At 36.1% G+C, this 15,139-nt stretch overlaps 2 protein-coding genes across 40 annotated transcripts in view; one reads left to right on the top strand and one right to left on the bottom strand.

Annotated features, from left to right (window-relative positions):
- Nucleotides 1-15,139, top strand: part of ABI3BP (ABI family member 3 binding protein) — a 253,905-nt gene that overhangs the window by 210,539 nt on the left and 28,227 nt on the right. For all 38 annotated transcript variants that reach the window (XM_059164296.1, XM_059164302.1, XM_059164308.1 and 35 more), the window contains 5 exons: nt 809-886; nt 2,616-2,720; nt 4,252-4,380; nt 5,063-5,131; nt 13,672-13,881. In XM_059164296.1, the coding sequence (XP_059020279.1) occupies nt 809-886; nt 2,616-2,720; nt 4,252-4,380; nt 5,063-5,131; nt 13,672-13,881 (591 nt within the window). The remainder of the gene's footprint in view (nt 1-808; nt 887-2,615; nt 2,721-4,251; nt 4,381-5,062; nt 5,132-13,671; nt 13,882-15,139) is intronic.
- TFG (trafficking from ER to golgi regulator) overlaps nt 14,382-15,139 on the bottom strand; it is a 62,479-nt gene continuing 61,721 nt past the window's right edge. For both annotated transcript variants that reach the window (XM_059164342.1, XM_059164341.1), the window contains exon 9: nt 14,382-14,647. In XM_059164342.1, the coding sequence (XP_059020325.1) occupies nt 14,438-14,647 (210 nt within the window). In that variant the 3' untranslated portion in view covers nt 14,382-14,437. The remainder of the gene's footprint in view (nt 14,648-15,139) is intronic.

Below are 15,139 nucleotides of genomic sequence, written 5' to 3' on the forward strand. Positions count from 1 at the left end.
GATAATGTCTGTTTCTGTTCTTTCTTAATGATGACTGTCAGCGACATTTGGGGAAGATTATTTTATAAGGTAAAAACATAATAATTCAAAAAAATAAGACAAAACCTAAATTGGCTCCCCCTCTCTTTAGGATAGATATTCAAACTCTTGGCATGGGTGTTTAGGTCAATGACTAATAACCACCAGATTATATTTGAGAGACATAGGAGATAAAATTTCACACAAAACACTTTTCAGATCAATTTCTTCCAATAGCAATTTGGAGCTCTCTGCCTGCCCAGGACTAATTTATAAGTCTCAAAGTTACAAGTCCAGTATGTGGCCTAACCAGAGTGATAGCCAAGGCTTCTCCAGGAATATTTTTAAAGTCAACTTACCAAGGATAAATCCAAACACATTGGAATTTTAAGAGGCTTTAGGGGGGTGGAGGAAAACTTTTTTTTAAACCGCAGAACATACTCATGAATATTGACAAAAAATGGCCAGTCACTGAATACAAAGTCTGCCTGGTAAGACCATACCACCCAGGAAGGCAGTACAGTGTGGGCATCATGGAAAATTAAGACAATACCATGATCCATAATTAAACACTAACTCTTCCAAAAAGTTATTACAGCTAATGAATATAGTGCTCTGAGTATTTTCTATATGCAGACAGGAGAAGCCAATTAAAATGCCTGGGCACAAAAACACCAGTGCCACTGTTCTGCTTTGAATGCACATTATCACTGATTACCAAATTTCTGTGAAAAAACACTTAACACATTTTTTCTGTTTACTCACTTCCTTTCATTCCTTCTGCTCATAGGGGTCAAGCAAGCCCCAAAGCCATCAGGTGCTGGTAAAAATGTGTCCATGGACTCTACACACTCCACCAAAAAACCAGGTAAGGAATAAAATACTGACTCCCTTACTTTGCTCTTCTCTGCTACTTGGGCAGAAACTGCAGTGTCAAAAATTGTAGCAAAAACAGCATCCATACAGCTCTCAAAGAACCATGCCAACAGTACTCCTAGAGAAACATTCTAAAATAAAATATATTTTTTAGAATGTTTCTCTAGAAGTACCCAAAGGTACCGTTTTGGGCACCTGGGTGGTTCAGTTGGTTAAGCATCCAACTCTTGATTTTGACTCAGGTCATGATCTCATGGTTGTGAGATGGAGCCCTGCGTCGGGTGTCAGGTGTGGAGTCTGCTTAAGATTCTCTCTCTCTCTCAGCCCCTCCTCCACCCTGTGCATACTCACTCTCAATCTCTCCCCCCCCCAAAAAAAAATTAAAAATATAAAATATTATCTTTGGGAAAATGAAAGTGCTCTAAGCACACATCAAATATTTACAAGAGCTTCTGATGGGGTACTAATTCAAGAATCACTTTGTATAATGTTCTAAAGGGTCACAATGGACAAGTGCTGAAGAGTCACTTTGGGCTCTAGCTCTCACCATGTTCAAGTTTTGTTCTTGTGTAATTTACTACAATATCCTTTTGCCTTATGGGATTTATGTTCCTAATTTAAGACTGTGTTCTATATAATAGGCCAAAATGATGAAGCTGGTGACTTGGAAAGGTTTGCATTAAGAATTCTATGCCATTTACAAGGTTGCTATGAAAACCTACTCTGGTGTACTAACACCTGGGCTACAGATCCATACTCTGTTATCCCACTCACTCCCCTGCACATGCCCAAATGTACCCTCGCTAGTCTCCCAAAAAGTACTTAAAGTCACAAGCCATTTTCCTAGGTTGTCACTTTTGCTTCAAGATTTTTAGCCAATATATATCATGCAAAGAAAGAGGTGAATTTTTAAGCTGTAATACAAGACTTAAAATTTGGGTTAAGGTGGATTATTCTAGACACGTGTAGCCTTGCCAGCCTTTGGGCAAAGTATGAAAAGATGACTTGTGCATCGTATTAAAAGGTACCTCTTCCCTCTGCTCTTTAGGCAGACTCTTTGGTACAATGTGCCCTTCCTCTGAGTGGGCAGGCTTGCACCAGGGCTCACAGATGGATGAGCAGAGTACATATTAAACTTCAGCTCCAGCTCATGTATCCCTTGCCAAGGGCCCCTGTGCAATGCACAACTGTCCATATTGACCCTGCTCTCCACAGGCATAGGCTTATTGCTTCTGCTGTCAAGGCTGCTTTGTTGTAATCTTTTGGAAAGCATTTTTTCAGTTATAATGATATAATAGATTTTGGTGGTGGGATGAAGCATCCACTAAAGGAGAAATTATATCCTTTAACAATTTAAAGCTAAAATGACTTTAGAAATTGTAGTCTGAAAATCAAAGGGAATGGGAGACAATGAAACTCAGAAATACTATTGTGCCTACAGAGAAACTAAAAATGTTAAATTCTCTACATCTGTTGAGTTTCAAAAGGCAAACAGACTATAATTAGAGGATATTTTTCCACATGTTAATGGACTTCATTGTTCCTAGGTATATTACCAAAATTGATTTAGATGAATATCAGAATATATTACTCATAGACACTTTTCTGTGGAATCTCTTCTCTATCATCCAATTGCTACTTACCAAATGTTATTTTTTAAAACCTGACATGTCTATGGAGCAAATCTTTATACCAGCTTTATCTGGAATATAATCTCGTAGCCGCAGTCCCAGGCACTCGCCGCCCTCACTTGTCACCTAGACCTGTGCCCTCACGAAGAAAACCTTTACCACCAAATAATGTCACTGGCAAGCCAGGAAGTGCAGGTATGTTGGTCATATACCTTCTCTCTCTGTGATGTTCATTTTCCTGGGCAACCACAAGCCCTTTCTTGGCAGGCTAGGTTAGGCAACAGACTAGTCTTTGGAGCATGGGACACGTGCTTGTGTTGGCCCCCAAAACCGGACACTGGGAAGTCCAGTGGACCTTGGGCTTCTGCCCTGATTCTGGATGGGTGAGGTCCCAGAAACTATCCCTGTACCCCTAGGCCAGTTCGCTTCTTTTTATAATATAATTTTTTCAGTGTTCCAAGATTCATTGTTTATGCACCACACCCAGTGCTCCATGGAATATGTGCCCTCCTTAACACCCACCACCAGGCTCACCCAACCCACCATTCTCCTCCCCTCAAAAACCCTCAGTTTTTTTCCTCAGGGTCCACATCTCTCATGGTTTTTCTCCCCTTCTGCTTTCCCCCAATTCACTTTTCCTTTTAAAGGTTGTGAGACAGAAGTTCACTCAGGCCTTTCAACAAGTGCATTCTTTTGAATGAGGTACGGTACATTGCCAACCTAGTAGGGGTAATGGAAAATGTGAGGTCCTGTCATCTCTTTATCATTATCTCCTAAAATGAAATCCTGTACCTTTTACTGAAAGCCCCCCCTGTTCACCAGCCTTCATGCTGGCCCCAGTATTATGGTACTAGGGGAGAGACCGAGGGATAAAACATTAGCAGCTCTACCTTGTGCAGCAGGGCAGGAATATATTGTAGAAGTCAACAGAACAGATGTTATAGTAAGCATCTTTTTCCTTCTTCTCCAGCCCGATCCATGCCTGCCAGTTACTCTCCAGGTCAAGCCATTCCATCTCCTTGAGAGCTTTCCTGTAAAACATCTTCCACCAAATCCCACTGCTCCATATGTAGTTCACCTGTTCTGCCTTTGCCTTCAACAACTACTTTCATCTTTTGACTTCCCTCTTGGCCACCAGACTTGCAACCTGACCATTCATCCCCTTCTCATCTCATTATTTTCCTAGTAAAAATCGTTCAGTGGGTCCTTGTCCCCTAAAAACAATGTCCAAATCTGTGGTATGGAAGGCCCTTCACGATCTGACCTTTCCTGTCCTTCCACAGTCAGCTCTCATGGCACCCCAAAGTATCTCAGCTCTCACCCCTTTAAATTAAACACACCAGGTAGTTTTGTGCTTCTCTGGCTTGGTTCTTCCTGCAACCTCTGCCTAGAATATAGCTCTCGTACCTCCCTGCTGATTATCTCACTTCTTTATTGGCACAACTTCTGTGAAGGCATTCCTGCCCTCCCCCCACCGACCCTGCATCTTTTTCCATAGACATTATTACTCTGTCTGTTTTCTTTCTCTGTGACTTTATCCAGTTTTTTCCACCATATCTATAATGCTTCAGTATATTTGGCTCACACATCTATTTCAATCAAAGACACTGGTTTTGTTTTCTCTCCAAGCCTGGCATATAGTGTAAGTGCTGAAAAATATTTATAGAATAAATGAGAACTTGGCAGTGATCCTATAAAGCCTGACTACTTTGGCTCCACGTTATAGGAATCATTTTATCGGGCCGAGTAACATCTCCACCCTTGAGGGCCACACTTGGTCCTACGGAAGCCCCTTCAGAGAGAACAGAGACAGATGAAAAGCAACCAACAGCTCCTGCATCAGGAGAAGATCTTGGTTAGTATGTCATTCACTTCACACTGGATGCTTAGCTATGAAGTACTGAAAGATTTCAAGTTAGGGGGAAGTGTGTCTCAGTTCTGGATTATCTGCTTTGTTCAATTTTATGGTTAATATGAGTCTTTTTAAATTTTGAAATTATATTCATGTTTAAAGCTTTGAGATAGAATATGGTCCTTCCCTTCATAGAGAAGAAAGTACCCAAGTTTTTTAGAGACATCTTCCTGAAAAGATCTAGATTACTCAGTGCTTCTCACTAAATCAGATGTCATTATTATTGACATATCTTGGGGTGACTGGCTCAGTCAGTAGAGGATGCCACTCATGCTCTACTGCCTGATCTCAGCTGATCACTGCCCTAATCTCAGGGCCATGAGTTCAAGCCTCACTTTGGGAATGGAACCTAATTAAAAGATAAGTCATACATATATTGATTTGTTCCTGAGTATTGCCTACTTTAATCTTTAAATCATTTTTTAGTATACTCAGAACACCTGCAGCAGGACACAATTAAAGGCCATTTATTGTGGATAATATGTATAATTATAATAAAGGAAATCAAGATCACAAGCAATTGACCAGGAGGCATATTAAATATTTAGAGTTCTTAATACTCTTTTATTTTATTAAGAAACTTTTTTATATTTTGCTAAAATAATTTCTTATCTTCTGTTCACAGTTAATATAACTGACTTTAGCTCAAGTCCAACAAGAGAAACTGATCCTCTTGGGAAGCCCAGATTCAAAGGTATGTACGATCGGCTCCAAAGTCTCAATTTTGACAAAGTTGTCTTTGGTGCAACTATCAGTTAGCTTTTGCTGTGGAATAACTGCAAAATCTTAGTAGCATAGTCTAATAAGGATTTATTTCTCATGTGTCTCCAAGTCACCTGAGGTCAGCTGATCTCAGCTGTGCTTGACTGGGTGGTTCTGCTTCTAGCAGCAGGTTCAGCTGGGCCTCCTGTGGCTTGGGCGTAGCTATACTCCACATTTTTTCATTCTGGTCCTGAGGATCAAGGACCAATATTGACTCAGAAGGAGCCATTTTGGTGACAATACAAAGTCAAGGGTGGTGAGTTCAAAAGCACAACAGCATTTCAAGTTCCCCCTTGTTTTTTTTTTTTTTTTTTTTTTTTTTTTTTTTTTTTAAGATTTTATTTATTTATTTGACAGAGAGAAATTACAAGTACACTGAGAGGCAGGCAGAGAGAGAGAGAGAAGGAAGCAGGCTCCCTGCTGAGCAGAGAGCCCGATGTGGGACTCGATCCCAGGACCCTGAGATCATGACCTGAGCCGAAGGCAGCGGCTTAACCCACTGAGCCACCCAGGCGCCCTCCCCCTTGTTTTAAACCTGACACTATCCATTGGCCAAAGTCACATAGCCAACCTCAAATCGAAACTGGAGAAGTATACTCCTTCCATGCACACAGAAAATATTTTTGAACAGTATCAAATCAACCATAGTAAGAGAGCAATGATATAGAGCCCAGTATTTTCTTTTGTAATATTTTTTTCTGAAGTGTAGAATTTGATAAATCTTAACATACATATACACCCATGAATCTATCATCACAATATATGACACTCCAAGAGCGTCATCATGTACTTTTACAATTCCTCCACTTCATTCCTCCACCAAATCTCTAGTTCCTAGATAAACACAGATATGCTTTATTATAAATATATATGCATTGCGTGGATTTTTATGTACATGAAAAAATACAGTATGAACTTTTTTTGGCCTGGTTTCTTTCAGCATAATTATTTTAAGATTCATCCATGTTGCAACATGTATCAATAGTTCATTTCTTTTATTGCTGACTGATATTCTGCTGTATGGATATAGAAGTATTTATTAAACCTGTTTCTGACATTTGGGCTTTTTCTAATTTTTTTACATTGCCAGTAAAGCTGCTGTGTGTGAGTGTTTGTATAGGTATATGCCTTCATTCCTTTTGGATGAATGCCTACAAGAGCAGTGGCTAGACTATAACATTTTAAGAAACTATAGATTTTTTCCACGGTAGTTGTGCTGTTAACCTTTCTGTCAGCAGTGTATGAGACTTCCAGTTCCTCCACATCTTTACCAACACTTATGTGGTATTTTGAATTTCAGTCACTTTAACAGGTGTGTAGTGGTATCTGATTATGATTTTACTTTGCATACCTCTAATGACTAAGGATGCTGAGCCACCTGTTTTGGTGTGCCTGTTCAAATTTTTTGTCCATTTTTTTAAAAATATTTTATTTATTTGACAGACAGAGATCACAAGTAGGCAGAGAAGCAGGCAGAGAGAGAAGAGGAAGCAGAATCCCTGCTGAGCAGAGAGCCTGATGTGAGGCTTGATCCCAGTACACTGAGATCATGACCTGAGCCAAAGGCAGAGGCTTTAACCCACTGAGCCACACAGATGCCCTTTTTTTGTCCATTTTTTATGGTACTACTTATTTTCTTATTGTTGAGTTTCAGAGTTTTAAAAGGTTTATTTATTTTAAAGAGAGGAGAGAGTGGAAGAGTGCATGCATGAGCGGGGGGAGAGTCAGAGGGAGAAGAAGAGAATCCTCAAGTAGACTTCTCACTGAGTGCAGAGCCCAATGCAGCGCCTGATCCCAGGACCCCTAGATCATGACCTATGTGGAAATCAAGAATTTAATGTTTAATTGACTGAGCCACCCAGGCTACCTAAGATTCTTTGTATTTTTTTGGTAGAAGAACTTTTTCAGATACATGCTTTGCAGATTTTTTTCTCCTAGTATGTGACTTCTGTTTTTTAATTTTAATGAATCTGTTTATTAATTTGTTTTTTTTATACACTGTATTTTTGGTGTTATATTTAAGAAACCATTGACCAACCAGAGGTCACAAAGACCCTTTGTTTCCCTTTAGAAGTTTCTCTGCTGTTTTTTAGATATTCTTTACTTTTACATTTAGGTCTACAATCCATACTGTGTAAAATTTTGTATATGATACAAGATGTGAAACAAATCAGTTACCTTGCTTGAGGATGTAAAATTGTTCCAGCATCATTTGCTGAAAAAAACTACTTTTTCCACTGAATTTCATTTCTGCCTTTGTCAAAAATGAATTGTCTACATATATGAAGAAATGTTTTAGCTCCCTGGTCTGTTCCATTGATCTATTTATCTGCCTTTACATCAATACCACCATGTTTGTATTATTGTGGTATTGGTATTGTATTGATGATTCTGGGTACTCTATATCTACGTCTGAATTTTAGAATCAGCTTTTCAATGTCTTAAAAGTAACCTGGTTATATTTTTATTAGAATTTTATTATATTAGAGTTGCATGGGTCAGTTGGGAAAAATTGACAGCCATACCATGGTTAAGTCTTCCTACCTATGAACAATGGTATATTTTACAATTTATTTAAGTCTTCAATTATTCTCACCAGTGTTTTTTAGTTTTCAGTGTACATAAAACCATAAAAATAGTATTTTTATTTAAATTTATAATTATTCATTGCTAATATGTAGAAAAATTAATTTTTATATAATGATCTTATGTCCTGAAACCTTGTAAAACTCAGTACCTTTCATGTAGATCCATTAGATTTTCTACATACAGAATCATGTCATCTGAGAGTAAAGTTTTACTTTTTTTTTAACTTGGGGGGCTTTTTTCATGACTTATTATACTAGCAAAACCTTCCAGTCAAATACTGAATAGTTACAGTGAAGTTGGGTATCCCTTTACTTATTCCTGATTTTATGGAAAAAGCATCCTCTCACCTGAATGTAATTAAGAATGATGTTACCTCATAGGTTTTTCATAGATGCCCTTTATTGTACTGAGAAAATTCCCTTCTATGTCTACTTTGGTGGTTATCTGAAATGAGTGCTAGATTATGTCTAATGATTTTTCTGCCTTTATAAGCCGCTGCCTTCGGCTCAGGTCATGATCTCAGGGTCCTGGGATCAAGTCCCGCATCGGGCTCTCTGCTCAGCAGGGAGTCTGCTTCCTCCTCTCTGCCTCTCTGCCTACTTGTGATCTCTCTCTGTCAAATAAATAAATAAAATCTTTTTAAAAATGAACATTTTTTAATTAGTTTCTTAATATAATGAAGTAGTTGGTTTTGAATTTTCAACTCTTCATTCCAGGGACAAACTCCACTAGGTTACAATGTATTCTCATTTTAATATGTTGTTAGATTTAATTTGGTAAAATTTTGTTTAGAATTGTATTCAGTGAAGAATATTGGTCTGTAGTTTTCTTTTTTGTAATGTCTAGGTAAAGTTTTAGTTTCAGAATAATGCTGAACTCTCCTCAGTTTCAGAGTTTCAGAATTGGGATTGCTTCTTCCATAAATGTTTAATAGGGAAGAAGAGTATTTTTTCTTCCCTAGTAAGTTTTTGGTAATTTTTATCTTCAATTTATTAGTCCATTTCATCCAAGTTGTCAAATATGTTGACATAAAGTTGTCCTTAATATTCTTTTATTATTTTAATATCTGTAGAGTCTTTAGTGATGTCGAGTCTCTCATTCCTGTTATTGATAATGTGTAAGTTTTCTCTTTTACCTGATTAGTCTGGTTGTAGTTTTATTATTATTTTTTATCTGAAAAAGTTGACTTTTTGTTTCATTGATTTTGTCTACTTACTTTGATCTTTATTCATTTTTTCTGCCTAATGTGGTTTAATTTACTCTGAAAGTAAAATGTGTGTTCTTTGATTTGATTCGTCTCTTCCTGAATATGAAATTTACTGCTACAAAATTTCCCCTAGATATTATTTAAGCAGCATCCAAAAATTATTGTTATATTGTATATTCATGTTTACTCTATTCAGAATATTTTTAATTTCCTTTTGATTTATTCTTTAATTCACTGATTATTTAGAAGTATAAAATTTAATTTCTAAGTATTTTGAGATTTTCTAGAGATTATTCTGTTACTGATTTCCAATGTAATTCCATTGTTATCACATGCTCTATAAGATATTTAAATCCTTTTAAATTTATTGAGACATTTTTATGACCCAGAATATGGTCTATCTCGGTGTATGTTCTGTGTGTACTTGAAAAGAATGTGTATGCTGTTATTCCTTTTTTTTTTTTTTTGTATTCTGTTATTCTTAAGAGGAATGTTGTATTTGTTTGCTAGGGCTTCCATAACAAAATGCCACAAAGGTGGTGGTTTAAACAACTAAAATTTATTTTCTCACCGTTCTGGGAGCCAAAAGTCTGAACAAGGTATCATCAGATTTGAGTTCTTTTGAGCTCTCTCTCCTAGATTGAAGATGGCCACCTTCTCACTATGTCGTCATATAGCCTTTCCTCTGGATGCACACATCCTTGTCTTTTCCTCTTATTAAGGACACCAGTCACAATAGATTAGAATCCCACCCCTATGACCTCATTTAATTTCATTTACTTTTCTAAAGACCCTAACTCCAAATAGTCACATTGGGAGTTAGGGCTTCAACATAGGAATTTTGGGGAAATAATTTACATAGCCAGTATTATATAGATGTCAATTAGGTCCAGTTGTTTAGTTTTACTGTGCAATTCTTTTATATCTGTGGTAATTTTCTATCTACTTGTTCTATCAATTAAAGACAGAAGAAATTGAAATCTCTGACTATAATTGTGAATTCATTTCTACTTACATTTCTATCAGTTTTTGCTACATTTATATTAAAGGTCTGCATTATATACAGTTAAATCATATTATATTAAAATTAATTAATTAATAATTAATAAAATTAATTTTAATAATAAAACTGATAATTAAAATAATAATAATAAATATTAATGATTAATGTTATGTAATGTTAGTTATTAATAATAATAAAATAATTAAAATTATTATATATTAAAATTTATTATATATACTTAAATTGCTTAGGATTCTAAGAAACTGATCAATTGATCCTTTTTCATTATGAGATTATCTTTTCTGTTTGTGGTAATACTATTTGCTCTGAAATCTAATTAGTTAATATTGCATATCCACTCAAGCTTTCTTCTGATAAGTGTTACCATCTATCTCTTCTTCCCATCCTTTCGGTCTTAATCTGTTAGTCTCTCTATATTTAAAGTGTGTTTCTCATCGGTATCATATAGTTGGTTCTTGCTTTGTTATCCTATCAAATAATCCCTTCATTTTATTTTGTTTAGAACCTTATACTTACCATGACCAATGACATAGTTAGGTTTAAACTATCTCATCTTGCTATTTGTTTTTGGTTTGTCTCCTCTATCCTTTGTTCCCTTTTTCCTCTTTTCCAGCCTGCCTTTAGATTTTTTCTTCAGCTGAAGTGTAGTTGACACACAATGTTACCTTAGTTTCAGGTGGGCCGACATAGTGATTCAACTTTTCTATACATTATGCTATGTTCACTACAATTGTAGTTACTGTTGTCACCATATATTATTATAATAGTATTGACTATATTCCCAATGCTGGACTTTTTATCCCTAGTTTGTATTCATTCCATACTGGAGGCCTGTATCTCCCATTCCCCTTCATCCATTTTTGCCTATCCTCCTACCCTCTGGCGACCATAAGTTTGTTTTCTGTGTTTATGGATTTGTTTCTGCTTTTTGTTTGTTCACTTGTGTGGATTTTTTTTCTAGATTATACATATAAGTAAAATACAGTAGTTGTCTTTCTCAGTCTGACTTACTTCACTTAGCATAATATCCTCTAGGTCTATCTATGTTGTTACAAATGACAGTCTCATTCTTTTTTATGGCTGAGCAATATTCCATTATATATATGTACCATTTTTCTTTATCCATTCATTTGTCAATGGACACTGGGGTTATCCCCATATCTTAGCTATTGTAAATAATGTTGCAATAAACACAGGGTCGCATATATCTTTTCAAATTAGTGCTTTCATCTTCCTTGGGTAAATACCTAGTAGTAGAATTACTGGATCATATGGTATTTCTGTTTTTCATTTTTTGAGGCACTTCATACTGTTTTCCACAGTGGCTGCACAAATCTATAGTCCCACCAGTAGGACACAACTGTTTTCTCCATATTCTCCAACACAGTATTTCTTGTTTTTTTGACTCTAGATATTCTGACAGGTGTAGGGTGATATCTCATTATAGTTTAGATTTGCATTTCCCTGATGATTAGTGTTGTTGAACATCTTTTCATGTGTCTGTTGGCCACTTGAATGTCTTCCTTTGCAAAAATATGTCATGTGTCCATTTTTTAATTGGAGTATTTGTGGGTTTTGGTGTCAAGGTGTATAAATTCTTTACATATTTTGAATATTAAACCCTTATCAGATATATCATTTTCAAGTATCTTCTCTCTTTCAGTAGGTTGCCTTTTTGTTTTGTTGATAATTTCTTTTGGTGTGTGAAAGCTTTTTACTTTGATGTAGTCCTGATTGTCTTTGTTTTTGTTTAACTTGCCTGAGGAAATATATCTAGAAAAATGTTGCTAAGGCCGATGTCAAAGAAATTACTGCCTATGTTTTCTTCCAGGAGTTTTGTGGTTTCATATCTCAATTTTAAATTTTTAATCGACTTTGAGTTTATTTTTTGTGTATGGTATAAACAAGTGGTCCAGGTTCATTCTTTTGCATGTAGCTGTCTAGTTTGCCCAGCACCATTTATTGAAGAGACTGTCTTCCCTATTGCGTATTCTTACTTCTACAACTTCCCAAATAGTGAAAGAACTTTACCTTAGTATGGCAAATATTCTCTCCTCCTGGCCTATCATTGTTATACATTTTACTTTCACATGTTAATATATCACACTAAATTGTTATTTTTTATGCTTAAATGGTAAATTATCTTTTAGAAAGAAATAATAAAATTATTGTACCTACCTACATATATAGTTACTATTCTCATGCTCTTTATCCCTTTGTGTGGATTTATATTTCCATCTGGTATCATTGTCCTTCTCCCTGAATGTCCTTTAATCTTTCTTTTAGTGTGGGTCTGTCTGTTGGTTTTGAATTCTGTTGAATTTTGAAGGTATCATTAGATTTGAGTTCTTTTGAGCCCTCCCTCCTTGATTGAAGATGACCACCTTCTCACTATGTCCTCTCACTATATCCTATTTCACTTTTCTTAAAAAAGGATATTTCCACTAGTTATAGAATTCTAGATGATAAGATTTTTTCCCCAGTGTTTAGAGACGTTGCTTTACTGTCCTCTCACTCTCATTCTTTCCACTGAGAGATCTGCCATAATCCTTATCTTTGTTATTCTATATATGATCTGTCTTTTATGCCTCCTTTAAAAATTTTTCTCTTTTTACCATTGGTTTTGTGAAACTTAATTATATTAGTATAGTTTCTTCATGATTGTTGTGCTTAGGTTTCTTTGAACTTTTTTGGATTTGTGGGTTTAGAGGTTTTATCAAATTTGGACATTTTTCACCATTATTTCTTTGAATATTTTTTCTGCCTCTTTTCTACTCAGATACTAAAATTATGTGTATATTATACTGCCTGAAATTGTGCCACAACTCAATGATGCTCTGTTCATTATTTTTAATTCTTTTTTCTCTCCACTTTTATTTTGGGTAGTTTTTATTGCTATGTCTTCAAGGTCACTAAACTTTTTCTGCAATATCATCTCTATACTACTATCATCCTATGTGTTCCCATCTTACACATTTTAGTTTTCACCTCTAGAAATTTGATTTCAGTCTTGTTTATATCTCTTTTTTTATCGCATACATTATAGTGACAATAATGTTTTTATTATCCTTGTTTGACGACTAACATCCATGCAAGTTCTAGATTGATTTCCACAGTTTATTTTTCTCCTCATTATGGGTATTATTTTCCTGTTATTTCACGTTGGTGTGCTGGATTTTTTTTTTTTTTTTAATCTAAAGTATTCTTGAATTTCATCCTGGACATATTTAAATTACTTGAAACCACTTGACCCTTTTGAGTCTGGCTTTTAAGGTTTACTAGGTTAGACCAGAACTCTGTTTAGTGTAGGGCTAATTATTCACCACTTCTAAAGCAACACCCTCTCAAGTACTCTTTCCACTGCCCCATAAATTATGCAATTTAAAACATGCTCGGGGGACCAAATTACTTTTGGATATTAGCATAAGATAAACCTATTTAGAAAATTAAACCAGCTACAACATCTAAATCATGTTTCTCAGAGACAGGAATTCTAAATTTTCACAAGTTTGAACAATGCACAGCACTGCCTTCATCTATCTGTTTATAATGTGAAACCGAATGTCTTCATACAGATAAATAGATTTGAGTTTACCTCCACCTTCTGTACACGCTCAAACAAGGCTAGATCTCAGAGTCCTTTCTCTCTTAGGTCCTCATGTGCGATACATCCAAAAACCTGAAAACAGGCCCTGCTCCATCACTGATTCTGTCAAACGGTTCCCCAAAGAGGATGCTACTGAAGGGAATGCCACCAGCCCACCGCAGAACCCACCTACCAACCTCACTGTGGTCACTGTGGAAGGGTGTCCCTCATTTGTCATCCTGGACTGGGATAAGCCACTAAATGATACCGTCACTGGTAAGATACTTTGGTGGGAAGCATTGATATGTGAATGTGGTACCTGGGTCAAACTATGTCCTATAAGGTATATCTCAGGTGTAGTGAGTTGTAGCAGAGCTGTATTGCCAGAAATGTCATATGATGAAAAAAGATCATCTATGTCCTCATTATGGGCTTTCTGTTCATTTAATCTCTTTAGGTTGTATTCCTTCCATCTCCCCTCAGAACTCTTTTTCATGGTATAAAGATAGATCTGATCTTTCCATTATCAAGAAAACAACAAATGACATAGAAGTTGGCAGTGCTGATGATATTTACACCAGTTTGCATTTCACAAAACTAATTCCTAGATTGACCTAGAAGTTTCCAGTGGGTTGAAAGTTATTCAGTTATTTTAGGAGAAATTTTTTTTAGAATTCTAATCCTGGTCATTTTTCCGCTCACCTCAGAAAATTTTAGTTCTGCTATCACTCACCTAATCCCTCTAAAAGTGACTGTGAAAAATAAGAAGGGAGTCATTATTTGAATTTATTATATGGGAATTTATTTCTTCATAGTGAACAGGTTAGTCAAACTAGAGAGGAGAGATAAAAGATGAAGAGGCTGAATCAGCTAGAGGAATATGCCCAATAGGGGGATTATACAGAGCTCCTGCCGTCCATGTCCTACTATGCTTGGACAGGTAGACAGGGTCTAGAGGGCCCCACTGAGAGGCTGTCAGGATGGAGAAAGGAAAGTACATAGGGCAAGTGGGGAGTGGAAGATTCAGCATCTGACAAGCTTTCTGTGAATAAAGAAGAAAACAGCAGTTATTTCTCCTCAGACAAAACTGTTTGGTCTGGGAAACTTTTGCTGAAACAGCCTATTTTGCTTAACTGGGCTTTTTTTATTTAACCATATTTTGTGAATTTCATTTTTCATGAAGGCCTTGCCTTTGTTTTGAGAAAGAATCAGCCATTGCTCATATTTCCTGGGGATTTGCCTAGTCCTGCTTCTTCACTTGGGACTATGCCAGTAGGCGCTACCATCCCAATATCTAAAAAACAATCTCTTGAGTATTGACTAGCTCATGGATCAAAAAGTCAAAATTCCCAATTCATGTAGTATACTAATAAGGATTTCTCATGACAGACTGAAACTTAGTTATTATAGAACCATAGAAACCATAAAATTTCATTAGTCTTAAAGATGTGGGACTTCAAGGTGGAATTTGTTAATATATCTAATAATCCAATACATCTAATACATATTCCCTTTGGTTTCTCAATATCTGATT

The sequence above is a fragment of the Mustela lutreola genome, chromosome 2 (assembly GCF_030435805.1).
Source record: "Mustela lutreola isolate mMusLut2 chromosome 2, mMusLut2.pri, whole genome shotgun sequence".
NCBI classification, from domain to species: Eukaryota; Metazoa; Chordata; class Mammalia; order Carnivora; family Mustelidae; genus Mustela; species Mustela lutreola.